The sequence below is a fragment of the Mercenaria mercenaria genome, chromosome 5, assembly GCF_021730395.1.
Source record: "Mercenaria mercenaria strain notata chromosome 5, MADL_Memer_1, whole genome shotgun sequence".
NCBI lineage: Eukaryota > Metazoa > Mollusca > Bivalvia > Venerida > Veneridae > Mercenaria > Mercenaria mercenaria.
The window spans coordinates 66,948,080-66,966,886 of NC_069365.1; the positions used below are offsets into that span (position 1 = coordinate 66,948,080).

The 18,807-nt window shown below is 33.6% G+C and overlaps 1 protein-coding gene and 1 long non-coding RNA gene across 6 annotated transcripts in view; one reads left to right on the forward strand and one right to left on the reverse strand.

Annotated features, from left to right (window-relative positions):
- The first annotated feature begins 416 nt into the window (after nt 1-416).
- Nucleotides 417-2,819, forward strand: LOC123559095 (uncharacterized). The gene is made up of 2 exons (XR_006687881.2): nt 417-599; nt 815-2,819. It is a non-coding gene; the product is annotated as an uncharacterized LOC123559095 (long non-coding RNA).
- A 6,905-nt stretch (nt 2,820-9,724) lies between these two features.
- LOC123557491 (inverted formin-2-like) overlaps nt 9,725-18,807 on the reverse strand; it is an 83,704-nt gene continuing 74,621 nt past the window's right edge. For all 5 annotated transcript variants that reach the window (XM_053543806.1, XM_053543803.1, XM_053543802.1 and 2 more), the window contains exons 8-15: nt 18,248-18,390; nt 17,644-17,808; nt 16,839-17,096; nt 13,607-13,788; nt 12,799-12,919; nt 12,408-12,572; nt 11,343-11,424; nt 9,725-9,917 (exon numbers count right to left, since the gene is read on the reverse strand). In XM_053543806.1, coding sequence (XP_053399781.1) covers nt 9,796-9,917; nt 11,343-11,424; nt 12,408-12,572; nt 12,799-12,919; nt 13,607-13,788; nt 16,839-17,096; nt 17,644-17,808; nt 18,248-18,390 — 1,238 coding nt within the window. In that variant the 3' untranslated portion in view covers nt 9,725-9,795. The remainder of the gene's footprint in view (nt 9,918-11,342; nt 11,425-12,407; nt 12,573-12,798; nt 12,920-13,606; nt 13,789-16,838; nt 17,097-17,643; nt 17,809-18,247; nt 18,391-18,807) is intronic.

Sequence of the window (18,807 nt, forward strand, 5' to 3'; positions counted from 1 at the left end):
TATACACGTTTTATGTACTGTTCAATTTTCATTTAAACAACCCTTTCTTTCTACGATTTTTGTTGTTTGATTTTTTCCATAAATGTAAGGCTAAGCGTTGGCACAGTATGTACAACGCTTTTATATGTATAATTCCGCATGGGAATGAGAAAACGCGAGTCACGTTTTGGTTTGGGTACGTTTGGACCCGAAGCTGCATAACCGTGCGAGCAAAAAAAAAAGCGTCATGTTATTGGCCTGCTGTGTTACCAAATAGTGTATGTGTTTGAAAATGTTATTATAGAAAAATGTTACGATGCATAATTAAACTAAATCTTTGTTATTTGTTGCAAGATAATCTTGTTCAGGAATCTTTTAGATTCAGCCTATCTGAATATTTAGAACCAAGTTGTCAAATACTTGCTGTTAGAAACGTATTACATTTCTAATTTGAATTTACGTCTTTACCGTCTTTTGTAACGTGCTTTTACGCGACGTCCAAACATTGACGTCGACGTCATCATTTTCTGTTGTTATTGTTTTGAACGTCGCTTCTGTTAGCGCAAACATATATTTCAATTCAGGAACTTGATGTAAAACTTGGTAAAGATTAAAAATCGGTAAGATTTGTCGAATTGAAATTGAGTGTTTTGTTTTTAAAAGGTTACCTTATTAAATATTTGCACTTGAATACTATTTAGCGTATTTAAGAAATTTAATTAGAGATATTTGCATAAGAAATGTAACTGTCGCTTTAAATATATTGTTGAATATACGTTTTTACTTGTGATTTAAATATACTTTTTATTATATGTATAATTGTTTGTAATTTCAGAGAATCGCTACGCTAGAGAATAAAATTGTAAAGTGAATCAGCGCATACTCGTTTTTTACTGTGGTATCCAAGTTCCCGAACACTTGCGATTTAGCTCGGTATACTCTTTAGTCAGATCAAAGTGAAATGAAAATAAGATACCACGAGAACGCCGAAAAATGGAGACAATGTCTTTGCTCTTTGGCCTGCTTCTGGAAGGGCATTACAGATAAAATACTTTGACCAAGAAAGTCAGTGATTTGAATTTTACCATAAACCCTCTCATGGGAGACGCAAACAATATTAACATATTGCCTGAGTATTTTGACAGAGATATTTCTATTACTATACATGAACCAGTTTTCCACTGTGTGCCACAAGAACCATATGAACTCGAGTCAGATTACTGTTATCACTATTTTGAAAAGTCAGATCCTAATCCAAACAAAAAACTTTAAAACTTGATTTGAAAAATGTATACCAGAAACTTGTTGTCTTACAACCATAAAAATGGAATAATTTAAACAGTTGATTTACGGGAACGAGCACTTTTTCCTGACACCTCCACAAGGCCGGATTAAATTTACCACGATAATGTCGTGAAAGACCAAATGAATTGACATTCAGACAATATAAATCCTTTGAAACAATGATATGTTAAAGATGAACTGAAGTATTTGATGGACAATGATTTCATTGAAACAAGTCATTACAGTTTTCCGTGTAAACTTGCATCACAACCGAATGGTACAGACCGAATGAGCACAAATTATCGCAAATTTAAATTTTTCCAATGGCAAGTACTGAAAGCTAAATTAACAGGATTTGAGACGAATTTTGATCTTCTAAAAGTATTCTGACAACCTCCACATGCTGATAAAGCGAAAGATATAGCGAAGATCAGTAAAAAATCTCAGCGGCTTTTATGTATGGTGATATCTGATTTAGATGGCTGAGACACATACATTAACGATGCCATTATATACTATTATGTATGGAATGACAATCTTTAGATAATCAGTGACGGGAAGTTGATTATCAGTCTTGCAAAACGTGAGTTTTTGTTAACGTTTCTAAGTCATGTTGTTGGCAAGGGTGAAATTAAAGCTAATGTCAAAACTATCTCTTAATTTCCTTCGCCTATATGTAAAAGGAAACTGATTCCATTTCTTGGTATGGCTGGGTATTATCGAAAACTTTGCAATTGCAGAACTGTTGACAAGCTTGCGTGAGACACGACACAAACTCATTTGGAATGACATATGTCAAAAAGCGTTTTATAAAGCTATGCACTAGTTCTTTTTTAATTAGATTTAGACAATGTATTTATGTTGGCTGTAGATGCTAGTTTTATATGTGTGGATAACAACAGAGTTGACCATCAAGTGTGTTACTTTTCTGAAAAGTTTAACGAACGCCCGAGAAATTATTCTTTTACAGAAAAAAGACTTTTCATATTCAGCAATAGTTTTTTCGGTGATCAAAATCCTCTCGGTGTCTTGCAAACAACTTACAAAACCAAAGATGTAGAGATAGTTGATGCAATAATAGAAGCTTGATATAAGATGCATAAAAGGGAAGGCAACTTGATTTACGAATCACATCCACGTGTTTAAATTTATTTATTGATTACTCATAAGCATTAAATATTTGATGTCGGATGATTGTTTTTGTTCAATATGATATGACATGTATGTGCCTGGAACTTTGTGTACTTTGAATTTTATTGTAAAATCTATGCTTTATGCATCAGTTTTGTCAAAAGATAATTCAATTGATGATTTAGTTGCTTTCATTGTGTGTTTCCCCATTAATTTTGAGTACTTATATGCCTATGAATATAAAGAACGTTCTAGAAATTACTGTTTGTTCTATGCATATAACCTTACGGATAATTCTAGTTACTCTTGTTCTAAATACGGTAGTTCATATAGTTATTTAAAAAAAGTCTAGAAAGATGGACGGTGCAGTCATGCACGGACGTTTTCTAGAAATAAACTAAGTTTTTATATAAAGAGACACTTATTCCAATCTTGTTATTCTTTGGTTACAGTAAAATTATAGAGGTTACAGATAAAGTGCATATAAAAGAATTATCGGATTTAACTAAGACGTGTTCAGAAAAAATGATGTGGGAATTATTTCAACAGTTACCCAAAAATGTTTTCCTCTTTTTAGTCATAATCTAGTCTCAAAGAAAGGTACGTTTGTACTAACATTGTTCGCAATATCTCCTATCAAAAACAGATCTATGCCATTGACAACGTAATGGGTAATGAATTTTGTGTTCAGAAATCTCACTGAAACTTGCAGGGCCTTATTTCCCTATAGCACTTACATTGTTATATTGAAATACGTGTCTTGAATATGGATCCGGGCGGACCGAAAATAAAACGAACCTGACAATCTGACAGAAACTTTCAGAACTGCATTTAAGAATAGCATTTAACATTTTTACCACATCAAATCATATTCTTGCATACTGAATTTGGATTTCTGGTGATTTCAATAGATCTAGAAAACACCAGCTTACACCCAGGGGTGAAAGATGACTATCGTGCTGTAAATGACGTATAACGAACTACATATACACGTACGTAGTAGATCTGTGTAGTAATTATCATTTTTGTACGTAAAACTGTATAAATAGTTCCTCTTCGTTCCTTATAACAAATTTATCGATTTAAAAAGAACAACATTATTTTACGAAAAAAAACAACAACCCAAAACCCCTCAAAATTTCACTGTAGACGGTAAATAAAAACCGAAACTATTACATTGCTTTTGTCTTTGTGACGTCATGACGTACTTCCTTTGTACGCTACTTTAAGAAAAATGCTGTAATTAAGTTATTTGTTTGAATTGTTTTACCATTTTTTGTTGAATATGGCATGCAAGAAAAAATTCAATCGTTCGTGGTAGGCGCAGATGGAAATATCCAGCTCTCGGATCACTGTTTACGCAGTAACACGACAGAGCTTCGTTACCGCCAAAACAGTTACCCTCGAGCCGGATATTCCCATCTGCACCTACCACCAGTGAAAGATTTTTATAATCTAAAGATGGTTCCTGGGTTCCTGACGGAAGAAACTGACGGACGGACAGACGGACGATCAAGAAATGAGGAGGACAACGCTTTCCATGCGGGATTATAATGCAGGACGGTACTAATTCTATGTGTATAGTAAGTTTTACAGGCGCCTTCATCTGCGTGTTACGGGTATACTTTTCCTGCATTTGTAAGATCTAGCCATACTTTGTAGTTTAATTTGATTATCTTTTGCAATAACATGAGGATGTCACTACTGACATGACATTATGCTGTGTTAAGAGAATGATCTTGAAAATTTCAATCCTTAGACTGGCTTACTCATTAAAGTCTTTCAAAACAAATATCTCTTACATGAAATCCTCTTTAATAGCACTTTTTTGAAAATTTACAATATCTCTTATCTCTGACTCTAATATTGAGATGAGCCTAGGGAGAAAATGGTTTTCTGAGAAAATATCAGTGTCAGTTTGAAGAAAGAAATTAACAGTAAGACAGATTATTTGATCTCAACAGACTTTGTAAGTCTAGAGAAACCCAAGTTGTCTCTCTAGACATAATTCAACCAAGAAGAGTCAACGGTACTCCGCAAGCTAGCTGATTAACTAGAACCACGCAAAGAATAATTCCGCAACGGTGTTGAACACTTAACCCCACCTCCTTAAAAGTGATAAAATAGAGGAAAGAAAACAAGACTTCGATATCAGCTTTATAAACTTTACTAATGTTATAGAGTACAAGCTGTCAACAGTATCAAGGCGTTGAATAAAATGTTTGTTTCCGACTGCCTGATCAAGACCAGATATTGTCGCGACCCTAAGAAGTTTGGCTGTGACTCAATGCAGACCTGGAGCGCCTGTATAAATTACAGACTCCAGTATGTTCGGGATTCAAGCAATTTGAACGAAAAGTATCTTAAATGTATATATTTTGTAAACATGGTAATACTAACCCTAACCTTTAGTCAGTATATTATACATATAATACGCTAAATGCGTGCGGAGATGCAATTAACTGCGTATTTTTGCCGTGCACTGCAATTGATATTCACTTCCGGACATGCGCAGAAGACCGCTCCAGCTATGCAATGAGCAACTTCGAAGAAGTGTTCATTACTTGTACTGATCAGTGTCAATCAGGCGGTCTGCTATAATTTTGTCTGGTTGCATTGTATTATTTATTATTATTAAAAGGATATTCTTATAAATAAACCATTTATCGCTTTCATTCTTCTCTCCCCGCAACTTTTCATTTATGACGCAAGTTTCCCGATTGTTTTGATTACATATTTTTTGCCGCGAGGACATGCAATGTAAAAACTTCCTATCCTATTATTCATTGCCATGTTATTGGAAACAAACACTTTATTTATAAGCCCAAAAGTAAGTAACAAAATTATATTATTACATTTATTTTTATTTAAAAACATACATGAGCTTATTACCAAAGTTTTCACCGACAGACGTACAGACAATGTTATTTTAGAAACTATAACAAACTTTAAGGTTTTAATAAAATGTCAATTTTCTAAAACACCGCTGAAAGGATAAGAAAAATATTGAGACAAAAATGTCAAAACATTTCCGAAAAGTTCCTACAAACAACGAAATAGAAAATTTCTTAAAACTTATTAAGATTTAAGCAGCAAAAATTAGGCAGGTAAGCATTTCATAAAAAAAAACTTCTTATAAAAAAAACTTATTAAGCTTTAAGCAGAGCTTGTTACAACGACATATCGTACAATGTACATGTAGGATAAAGCCTCCTTTTTGTTTATTTCCAAAGGCGAAGGTAACTACCGTCAAACCATTCATAACGCTGGTAGAAATTTCAAATTGGTCTACAATTAAAAGAAAATGGCTTACCATGGAGGCAGTCATTTTAGTACGTTTATTACATCATTTACACGCTGCTGGAATACTTTAGTAAATATTCTTAAAGCATATTAATTTCTGTAGATTCTCCAGTTTAAGATGTAAAACTTTATCCCTTCTTACGTTCTAGTTGGAAAAAAGTATAGACATTTTACCCAAATAAGAAAAACAGTTCGAATAAATATCTAGAAAAAAATAAGTCAGCCATTTTGTTTTACATGGCCGTCGAAACAAAATGACTGCCATTTTTATCAAATACTATAACTTTCTCATTTTTAAGCAGATTTTGAAATAATATCATTTAAGAACACCTAGCAGTCAGAATTATTATCACCACAACGTTGGCTTTCCCTTTAAGCGGTCAATAATTCCCCTAAAGAAATTTGATGGCGATATGAAAAAAATGCATTTCAATATGCGAACTTTTCAATTTATGCAAGTTGATGAAAACTGTTTTAAAACGGAGACTGATTTTACCATGACATTGTGTGTTCATGTGCATGAGGTTTGTCACTGGCCCACACACTCGTTTCTATAACTCTGTAATGTTTGGAATGTGTCTCTAAACTGCTCAAAATACATTCTTATTCACATTATTCTGATTATTTTGCTGGACAAAACATGGGAGCGGGACAAATATTTCTGGATGAAAATAATCGTTATAATCGCTTGCTTCCTTCAACTCAGATTTGAAAATTACAAATGAGCCGCGCGATGAGAAAACCAACATAGTGCTTTTGCGACCAGCATGGATCCAGACAAGCCTGCGCATCCGCGCAGTCTGATCAGGATCCATGCTGTTCGCTAACAGTTTCTCTAATTGCAATAGGCTTTGAAAGTGTACAGCATGGATCCTGACCAGACCGCGCGGATGCGCAGGTTCGCCTGGATCCATGCTGGTCGCAAATACACTATGTTGATTTTCGCATGGCGCGGCTCATATACGAATATTGAATATCGTCTTAATTTTGATACTGTCAAGTATTATGTTAAATGTCATAGCATATTACTAATATATCAATTATTTGTTTCCAAGGTATTTCCTTACAGACTGAATATCTCTTTCAAGATACTCTAAAATCATAAAGATAATTTGTAAACACAAAATATCACTGACATCTGAGCTTGAATTCAAATATCTTGAGGCGTAGCTCTCTTCAAACTCAATAAAACAAATTCAATCGAATATTCTTGAATTTCAATAAAGAGACGAATTTTCTGATATGATTAGTATATGATTTAAAACACTTCGAAGCTACGCAATGTGGCATAAAATCGCCTATAAATAAAATTAACTATACTTGATCATGTCCATGTGTCCAAGAACTGGTTTTCACCATAATATTCAAACGATTTCGGCTATATGATGGAATCAATTAATAGGTTCTAAAAATTCTTATCAGACACAGATTCCTGTACTATAGCTTGTCATTCTCAATATATTATTATCTGAAGCAAGGTTCATAAGTTCACATTTCCATAAGATTTATTCTAAAAAAAATCAAAACCCTACACACACATTTTTTTTGCGAATAATTATCTCTCTCAAAAATCTGTAAAAAGTGAATACTCTGAAAGTGGCTAGTGGTACAAACTTATTGACATAAGATTTTTGCAAGATATTCATATAAATAACCAAAACTATTGTGCAGATGAAGTAAACCGTTCTTACGCTCTTGAAATAATGCAGAAAATTTACATTCTTCTTGCATTTTTACCAATATCTAACTTTCATTGTCATCCACTGTATCAATTTTCAGTGTCGTATATATGCCAAACTTGGCGGAAATGAACATGTTTTAAAAAATTCACCCTTTAACACATCCAGTATAGTTCTGATTTTCTTTGGGCAAGTAACGTTAAACATGTCCCAGCAATTCTTTGTAATATTTTTAGAACACTTTTGACAAAAGTTTTAAACCTAAGTCGTAAAGAAATAGGTCCCATATGTCTTGTGATTTTGCAATCTGATAATCTGTTGAAATTTAAAACTGCTCGTCATGAGATTGTCGTTATTTTTAATAAGTACATCACTTTGTACATACGTCAACGGATTTTGTAACTGTAATATCACTGGGTAGAAACGCTAATGGATTTTGTAATATTTATAACACTTGGTAGAAACGTCAGTGCATTCTGCAATTTTGTTATATCACTAAATGTCAATGTGTTCTGTAACTGTCATACCATTGGGTTAACATATTTTGTAACTGTTATATCGCTGGGTAGAAAGTCGATGGATTTTGTAATTGTTACATCACCGAGTAGAAAGGTCAATGGATTTTGAAACTATGATACAACTAGGTAGAAACGTCACTGGATTCTGTAACACCATTGGGTGGAAAAGTCTAATAGGTTTAAAAAAAAAACAAATCGTACAATGTATCTTGTATTTTATGGAAGCTGTCAGATACAGCAATCTCTGACTACTTTACGGCGTGGCTACCGTTTTAATGACTTTTTCTCCACATTTAAAACACTGAACTTGTATGATGGCGTGTATTTTAAGATGCACTGCATTTCAGCGCTTAACAAAATCTGTCTTAAAACTTTCATGACTTTTATTTGAAATACTAAATAGTGAACTGTATAGTGGCTCTAAATGAACTGATATTAATGGCTATATTAAAAGTAATAAATATAGTCCCTTAGATGTAGGAAGAAAACTTTTTTCAGTAGGTAAAAATAAATCCTACATATATACAACTAATATACATTAAAGAACTTTAAAAAACTTTATACACGCTGAAGTAATTAGAACGTCTAAAATGGATAAAAATACTTATACATCAAAAGAGTTGTAGGTATGAGAATACATACATGGCATTATAGTACACTGTGTATCAATATTATTAAAAGTAAAATACACATATTTTAATTATTGCACCAACAACTTATCGTTGCTCACGGTAACATTACAAATAAAATATTAAATTGCTTAAGTTTATATTTTAACCATACTCATACAATATTTGATATTAATAGTATAAATTCTCTAAGGCCCCAGTGAAAGGGCAAACACGTCCACTTGTCCAAATACTTTGAAAGAAACAAAATGAAAATTCATGGAAAGTAAAAACTAGAAATCTCCGATACTAGCTCAGTTTAGGCCTTACATAGCAGAAGACGGACTCTGATTTGTACAAGAAATCCTCACAATAAGGCATTTTCATATTTTCATAGCTGTGACCAGTGCTATACATTTAAGATTTGAAGATCATCAAGTGACCAGTACAATGTTCGAAACCTGAAAATCATCGCATGTCCAAAGCATTCTAAGTTATCACATGACCAGAACAATAAATTCAAAATCTCCAAGTAGTTACATGACTTCCGCTATAAATTCATGAATCTGAAGTCAACACATATCCAGTATTTGCTATAAATCCAACATTCTGCCGTCAACATGTGACCACTTCTATAGAGTATTAATTTTGATAGCATCGCACAACCTGCTATATGACACAATGATAGACGGATTGGATTGAAGACAACCTAGTTTAAAGAAGTTCAGCAAAAACAAATAAAAAAATTTCAGATACTATGGTATAAAGTATGAAGATACAGGGTCTATGGCACAGGGCACGTTTGAAATCTTTTAACGGGTAATATAATAAATTTGAGATATTTACTACTCTACGTGGCAAAAGTGCAACCGGTTTTGATAACAAATAAAAATATTCAATTCGTCCGAAATAAATACATGTACACTTTTAAAGAGATTCTTTCACCTTCTCACAACGCGCCATGTAATGTTTGTACATATATGCATGTTGCTTCCCTCTTCCTTGGCCCCCCTCTCTTATTTCTACCGTATTGCTTACTAATACTGCGCCATTTTAAGTATACATTTTCCTTAAACCATACCTTTCAAAGCAGAATTTAAGCACTATCGAGCATTTTATGTTTATACTGAAAAGCAAGTTGCTATGCCGATATGTATATCAAATTCACACTTATATGTCTGCTTCACCGATTTCCAGCATGATGTAGACTGTTAGATAATATTTCTGCGTCAGTTTATACTTTTCTTAAACGGTACCATTTTAAACAGCAAATAGAATTGTGCAACTTTGATATTAACAGTTTGATTCGTTGACTTTCTTTGGTGATTTTCTTAGACTGTAGCCTTTTCTGATTTCTAGAAGTAGTTTGTCTATAATACAACCATCGTCCTCTTGTGACGGAATCTTCCGTGGTTCTGGAAAGATTTTTAAAAAAATGTTTATCAATGGTAGAAAATAAGAAGCAATAACGTGTAACCTTTAAATTTATCACATGTATAAATATGACAGATACTCTTTTTTACACCATGCTATTTTCAGTTTTTACATATGTTGCTTTTGACGTTTTTTAAGCAATTTTCTTTGTCGGTATGATTTTGTAAGTTTACAGCTTAACTTAGTAGCCGCATGTAAACTTTTGATGTACTTTTATGATTTCAATGACTATAATCGCAACATTATTAAAAACAAGAGCACCGCCTTGCGGGTGCTGACGCTCATCTGATTTTTTTTGTATAATAGAAATATTGTCCTACCCATGATTTTCTAAGTCTAAAAAGGGCCATCATTCTTGCAAAAAGCAGGATAGAGTTATGTTTCTTGATGTACAGTGTCCACTTATGATGGTGAAAAACTGTTGCAAGTTTTAAAGCAATAGCTTTGATAGTTTATGAGAAAAGTTGACTTAAACATAATATTCAACCAAGAAAATGATTTTTCTAAGTCCAAAAGGGGCAATAATTATTGCAAAAAGCAGGATGGAGTTATGTTGCTTGCTTTACAGGGTCAGCTTATGATGGTGAACAACAGTTGCAAGTTTTAAAGCAATAGCTTTGATGGTTTAAGAGAAAAAGTTGACCTAAACATAAAACTTAACCAAGAAATCTGATATTTTCTAAGTCCAAAAGGGGCCATCATTCTTTCAAAAAGCAGGATGGAGTTATGTTTCTTGCTGTACAGGGTCCACTTATGATGGTGAAAAACTGGTGCAAGTTTTAAAGCAATAGCTTTGATAGTTTAGGATAAAAATTGACCTAAACATAAAATTTAACCAAGAAAACTGATTTTCTAAGTCCAAAAGGGGCAATAATTCTTGCAAAAAGCAAGATGGAGTTATGTTTCTTGATGTACAGGGTCTGCTTATGATGGTGAACAAGTATTCCAAGTTTCAAAGCAATAGCTTTGATAGTTTAGGAGAAAAGTTGACCTAAACATAAAACTTAACCAAGAAATCTGATATTTTCTAAGTACAAAAGGGGCCATAAATCTTGCAAAATAAAAGATGGAGTTATGTTTCTTGCTATACAGGGTCAGCTTATGATGGTGAACAAGTATTCCAAGTTTCAAAGCAATAGCTTTGATAGTTTAGGAGAAAAGCTGACCTAAACATAAAACTTAACCAAGCAACGCCGACGCAGACGCCGACGCCGACGCCGACGCCGACGCCGACGCCGACAACCGCTCAAGTGATGACAATAACTCATCATTTTTTTTCAAAAAATCAGATGAGCTAACAACTGGCAACTGGCTTACGCAATGTGTAAAACATACAGAAAAAAACAACAGATTGTACTGTTTCATATGCAAGAACAGTGAGACAGAAAGATGAATATTATTTTTACGTTTTGGCTTTGATTTTATTTCCGCTTGCGCCTTTCTTCGTTTCTCCTGTTTTTCTTCTTGTATGCGCCTCTGTTCATTTTCCTAAAACATAAATTAGTTTTTAAAACAATAGTCCCTTACCCTGCTAAATTTCTATAATGAACTTGTCCATCCTTCATTTAGGACAATAACATTTACTGTTAAAAGGGCTGTTTAACAAACTTTAAGATTTTGAATGAATGATGTACAGTGCAGATCTTGCTCAGACTGCACGGATGTGCAGGCTGATCATGATCTACACTGGTCAAAAAGGCAGAATCAATCGTGTCCAGCTAGATAAGAGATGAAGTTGTATTGCTATTGCTTGACCGCATTTCTATTTCTAACTGTTAGCAATTATGTTGACACATCTGTTTTGTTAGGCCTATATATCTTGTAATGACTATAGTAGCGCTGGAAAATTAGAATGTGGTTTTTGGTATCAAATGGTCTCATTTTGATAGCTGTAGGAAGAGAAAATTTCGCCTTTTCAATGCATAATATATAGCTGTGATATTTTATCGGGAGATGAAGTACAAATTATGTGAAGCTGAAGCCATTTCATATTAGTTCATATAAAATCCCAATAGCTGGTTTCGTTTCATATTTATTCTCAGATGCTATTATTAATTTTACAGGAACTAATATCGCAGTTTAAAAGATACTATGACATCTGAAGTAAATTCGATATAATGTATAATACTAAATATGATGTACATCCGCATTTTTATTGCCGGGTACTTAGAACAGCGTTCTGGAATGTTTGCAATGCGTATGGACTGTTCTAAATAAAGCATATTGGCGGTAATAACGTCATTTCGAGGTGCTTGTTTAAGATTAGATAGGATATCTTATCTTATCTTATCTTAAATAAAGCATATTGGCGATAAAAACGTCATTTCTAGACTAGACGATGACAATACCACCGAGACAGTCGTAAAACATTTTACTATCATAACTTAGGTAAATTCAAGGCGGCTACTTTAAAACTTTAAAGCACTGTCCCGAAAAATGAATGGAATAACCCCGAATATATAATTGTTTACCTTCTGGCACTGCCGTACTTTTTCGTAGAATGTTTTCATAATGCTCAAAAACTCCTCTAGTTTGAAGCTTTGCTCATTCTCACAAAAACGAATTGCAACTTTGGTCGATAGTTCATTGACTTTCCCTAAATCATCTTTTACGTCAGTCAGCTCCAATTTAGCAGTCTAAAATGGATATTCAAGCAAGTATTTCGTTTAAGTACACATGATTTGTTATGACATGGTAAAATTAATTATAACTGCGTCTGTCCATATGAATTTCTCAACTTCTGTTCTCACAAATAAGTACAATTAAATTTTTGTTTGAATAAATGACAGACTTCGTAGATAATTATTCTACGCGAATTTCAAAATGACTAAAACTACAAAATAGAATAGGATAATGTTTTACCTTAATGAAAGATTCGAACTGAATACGAAGATCTTCTGATGAAGTCGCAAGCTGCTTATCCACTGCTCCAATTGCTGTGCTGACTTCATGAATTTCTGCGTTTATATTTTCTAAGGTGTACCTAGAATTATGAAAAAAAAAAAACGGTGGGGTCGGTCAGAGGGGTGGAGATAAATTCTGGTGCCTCCGAGCAATACGAAACAGTTTTACTTTATTTGTAAAGTCACATTGACGCACTTCATGTCATGGCCAGCCTATCTGGTTTTTGATGGTGCCAATACCAAATATCTCAAATCTATTAATAGGTCATTATGGAAAACACGTTTATTAATACCAAAGACTTTAGATCTAAAACCGAGCCATTATGGGGCATTGTATCAATACTAAAGACTGGAGTTCAATACCTGGGTCATTATTAAAACACGTGTTTATTTAGCTATATGATCGAATCTTATGAAAACCCATGTTTATTAACTATACTACGAAATATGCCAAATCTATATCTGGTTCATTACGAAAAACACATGTTTATTAATACCAAAGACCTTAGCCCTATTACTAAGCCATTATGAAAACTCATGCTACCTAAAATTTATATCAGGGCCATTGGTGTATCAATACCAATGATCTAAGACCTATATATGGGTCATTATGAAGAAACTAATTTATGTTTATTGATACGAACAATCATAGATCAATAACTGGGTCAGTTTGTAACAAAATACTTATTAACACGAATTACCTAAGATCTGTCACAGTGTCATTACGAAAACACATGTGTTTGTTAATGTTATATCACAATACGTACTTGGTTAGAAAGCTGAGATCTGGAAACAGTTCATCAACGAAAGCAACAGCATTGCTGTTTTTCTTTTCAGCCTCGTTGACCAGATAGTGTAGAAGAGTGATTCGAGGTTTGTTTGCTCTCGTGTCTATTAGTTTTGTGAGCGAGCTAATCCGAAATCCTACTGCATTACCAGAGTATTTTCCCTGTGAAATAGAATAGTTTTCCATTGATAAAAAGTGCCAATATGTCACAAAATTCGCCCTTTACAACATGTTACTTTTACCTTTTAAAATACTACACTAAATGACCAGACTTAGTCTAGTGGTCAATTTTCTGAGTTTCAACTAAATCAAGCGCCAGAACGTCACAACGACTAAGACTATCCTGCTGGTTATCGGACGATAAGTTGGTATGCAAATAAACATGCTGACTAGAATCACTGGATTAAAAGTGCTTAAGTTATTAATCGGACACTGTCAATTTTCAAGATTTATTATAATTCAGGGGTCATAACTAAAGCTGCTCTTGTCAGAGATATTGTGCCCATCAACATTTTGACCAAGTTCATTGAACATCGGCTAAGAACTATTCAAGTTATCGAGCGGACACTTTAATTTTGAGTAATGCAAGAGCAATAACTCTCGGAGAGATTGATCCAAACTGGTTGGTCATCGAACTTGGCCTGGATTTTATAGTAATACATCTTCTGTGTAAGTATTATAAGTACAATACTCAAATAAAAGAGCGGACACTGTCAATTTTGACATCTTTGACCAATTCAATGACCATAAGCCTGGAGATACTGGACCGAACTGGCTGGTTATCGAATTTGGCCAAGAGTTTATAAAGATGCACACTTTGCGTATGTTTAGTTGAGTTTTGATACAAAATGCTCTAGTTATTGAGCAGACACCGATTTTTTTCCGCCCGCCATTCCGTGTATACATAATACGTCCAGTTTTTCAAACGGGCGTATAAAACTCTGATCTCTTTCATACCGTGTCTCTAATTATTACCCAAAACACTACAAAACTGAGAAAACTGGGGTTCAATCAATGCAGATAATCTCAACGGATGCTGTAATGAATTAAAAAGCTGACTTTCTGCATAAAACCTTAATATTCACTGGGTGAAAATGAAAGTTAAATGAGAATTGATCACCGAATTTCTCTTACAATGTATCCTCAGTCCCACACTCAAATACTCTGCTGACAGTCTGGAGATGAAATCTTTCAATACCATCTATTTTGACATATGAAATGGGTGTTTTAGGAACGCATAAAATCAAGTTACAAAACAAATTATATCAAAGTGTATGTTTTAAATCTTTTCAGCAAAGTATTATAATTCAAATAATATGAAATTATTCTCCGATTAAACTATCCACTTGTTATGGCATCTTTTTTACATTAAATTGGACATCGAATTCTAAACAATATAGTCGAGACTGACAGCTCAAAAATGCTTATTTTACAGAAATATAGCTGCCAGTTTTGACACGCAGACATTAGGCAAACTAAACACACATTCATGCGCGCTTTAAAAAAAAACAATGTTGTCTTAATTAAAGTATTAAATCTACGTTACGGAACTGTTTTAAAGTTGGTACGATTTAATTTTATATCATTAATGCTTTTGAAACTATGCACGGATAAATTCTTTTCCACATCAAATATGCCATCACATATCAATCTCTCTCTCTCTCTCTCTCTCTCTCTCTCTCTCTCTCTCTCTCTCTCTCTATATATATATATAGCAGAAACTATTTTTAATTGTCTTCATTTTTATTTCGTGCTAGTGAAAGTTGTTACGTTTATTTCGGTTACTAAAAAGTTTTATTTGCTTGTTAAGACTGTGACTCTTACAAAGCTTTGTTATTGCAAGACAGTTCTTTAAAATGCAAACTTTAATTTAACGAATCCACTCTTGCACGAACACCTTCAAAAAGACAAAATGCGTTTTAAGTTGGAAAGGGGCCATAACGACATCAAACAAGAGCACCGCCTTGCGGGTGCTGAGGCTCATCTGATTTTTTTTGTATAATAGAAATATTGTCCTACCCATGATTTTCTAAGTCTAAAAAGGGCCATCATTCTTGCAAAAAGCAGGATAGAGTTATGTTTCTTGATGTACAGTGTCCACTTATGATGGTGAAAAACTGTTGCAAGTTTTAAAGCAATAGCTTTGATAGTTTATGAGAAAAGTTGACTTAAACATAATACTCAACCAAGAAAATGGTTTTCTAAGTCCAAAAGGGGCAATAATTATTGCAAAAAGCAGGATGGAGTTATGTTGCTTGCTGTACAGGGTCAGCTTATGATGGTGAACAAGTGTTGCAAGTTTCAAAGCAATAGCTTTGATAGTTTAAGAGAAAAAGTTGACCTAAACATAAAACTTAACCAAGAAATCGGATATTTTCTAAGTCCAAAAGGGGCCATAAATCTTGCAAAAAGCAGGATGGAGTTATGTTTCTTGCTGTACAGGATCAGCTTATGATGGTGAACAAGTGTTGCAAGTTTTAAAGCAATAGTTTTGATAGTTTAGGATAAAAGCTGACCTAAACATAAAACTTAACCAAGAAAACTGATTTTCTAAGTCCAAAAGGGGCAATAATTCTTGCAAAAAGCAAGATGGAGTTATGTTTCTTGATGTACAGGGTCTGCTTATGATGGTGAACAAGTATTTCAAGTTTCAAAGCAATAGCTTTGATAGTTTAGGAGAAAAGTTGACCTAAACATAAAACTTAACCAAGAAATCTGATATTTTCTAAGTACAAAAGGGGCCATAAATCTTGCAAAAAGCAAGATGGAGTTATGTTTCCTGCTATACAGGGTCAGCTTATGATGATAAACAAGTATTCCAAGTTTCAAAGCAATAGCTTTGATAGTTTAGGAGAAAAGCTGACCTAAACATAAAACTTAACCAGGCAACGCCGACAACCGCTCAAGTGATGACAATAACTCATCATTTTTTTTTTCAAAAAATCAGATGAGCTAAAAATTAGCGGTTGGTAGCCAAAAGCGAAGATGACCTGTCTTTTATGATGTTACACCTGTATACCAAAATTTATTCAATTCTGTCAAACCATGAAAACTAACGGACCGACAGACCGACAAGCTCACTCCTATATATCCCTCCAACCAAACTTCGTTTATGGGGGTGCAAAATGTCATTGTAGAGTGGTGTTTGTTATTCTTGTCTTTAAGAAAGGTTATATTGAAAACTGACATAAAACACAAAGGAATATACTTACAGCATTTATGAAGTTACCAGTATGAAGTACAAATCTAAGGAAGACTTTTAGGGACTCGTTTTCCATCAAAGCGTTACATGTCTTGATAAACGTTTGCATCAACGGTCGGAATTTTTCTATAAATGACGCAAAGTCCAACTTCAGTACCATTGCATCTATGCGCAGTTTGTAACCGTCTAGACTTTGAAGGTCAAGGTAGAACTGTTCGGCGTTACCAAGTTGCCCCCTGTCACCACTATACTCAAGTATAGGCTTCAGCTAACATAGAAAAATAAAGGTATCAACATTCTGTGAAAGGTATGTCAAAATTTACTCTGCTAAAACTGGGTCCTAAGTTATCTTTACAGCGAGGCTATAATATAAATAGTTTGAACATCTGTTAACAAAAAGAGTTATCCTGACGAAATACTAAATATATTCTGCTGTATTCTGGTACAGGTGTCAGTTACGAGTCCGAAATATGTGAACAAAATATTGCAATACTAAAACAATCTGTTTACGTCAGCTAAGACAAAGGATGAAACCATTTTGAATATTCTGAACACAAAATTAATTTTATGCTATACTAAATACTCTATGTAAACTTCATGGAACTATTTAACCTTTCGATATTTTCTTACGACAGGACGCTTCGCACATAAAGTTTAAATTTGGCAAAAAACATGCAAGACACAGGAATAGAATTTGTTTGCAGCACAAGTCGTTTCGCAATGGATGATCGCATTACATAGTGAACGCATTCGATTTTATACTGACACAAAATATTCCCTATATTGAGAAATAAGAAAATTTCTTAAAAACTTACGTCTTCGGTATCTGGAAGAATTTTTTGCAGTCCCCTGAGTCTTTCATTGCCAATTTTGTTGATGTCTCCTTCTTTAATCATATCCACGATTTGACGATTGTTTTCCTTAAACTGTTTCAGGAATATATTCACACTCATGCTTTTCTTGTTATCAAGCAGAAGAACCTGTTTTAATTGAATACGACAGTGTAATGGATGAGTTCTAAAATTTGTCTTAAAATAATTCAGTTAAACGTCTGTGATTTTTTCCATTTCCTCTGGGTATATGTAACTTGCTATTTCAAAGTAAACTTTAATCAACTTAGAAAAAAAACACTGAGCACATTATTTCATAAATGAGAAAGTGGCGTTCGTTTAAGCTTCGATTAGCTCACTGAAACCAACTAAACCAAAGACGCATATAAAATGACGTTCTGAATGACATCAAAATCAATTCTGTCTGACAAATTGTAAGATAATTCAAATAATTCTAATAGATATATTTTATGTACTTAAAAATGTCTACTTCATTAAAATGAAATCGGATATCTTTATTTCATTATCTAAACAGAAATTGACGAAAACCCTTTATCAGAGTAGGCAAATCACACATCGTGTTTTATACCTTGGTAGTCACTTGTTTTGCACTGTGACCACTCTTTTGGGATTCTACTATCTGTTTTTGACAGAACAACTGTTCTATAGTGTCGTAATTCACTGGGATCTGGTCGTCCATTGATGAAACCTCTTTCCAAACGTTACTTTTCACTTCAAAGTTGTAGAAAAAATGAATTAGCAATTTCATGTCAATTACCATACTTTTAATACTATTATATTGGTATCAGAAATAGGTAGGAAAAAATCAGATTTACATTTAAAACATTCATACATATATGCTAAAGAACATTTTAAAAAGCCAAATTCTGAAAATATACCGAGACATTATATAAAACATTTTGTCGGAGGAACATTTTAAAACCATGAAGACATATCCAAAACATTTATCCCTATATATAACACATTTTATCGAGAAACAAGTCACATTCTGAAGAGAAGTATCCTTAACATGTGTCCATATATAACAATTTATAGTGAAGATTTTTTTCCAAAACACCTATCCCTATATGTAACGTATTTTATCGAAAAACACCGAAGACATGTACCAAAAGCATTTGTCCCTGAACA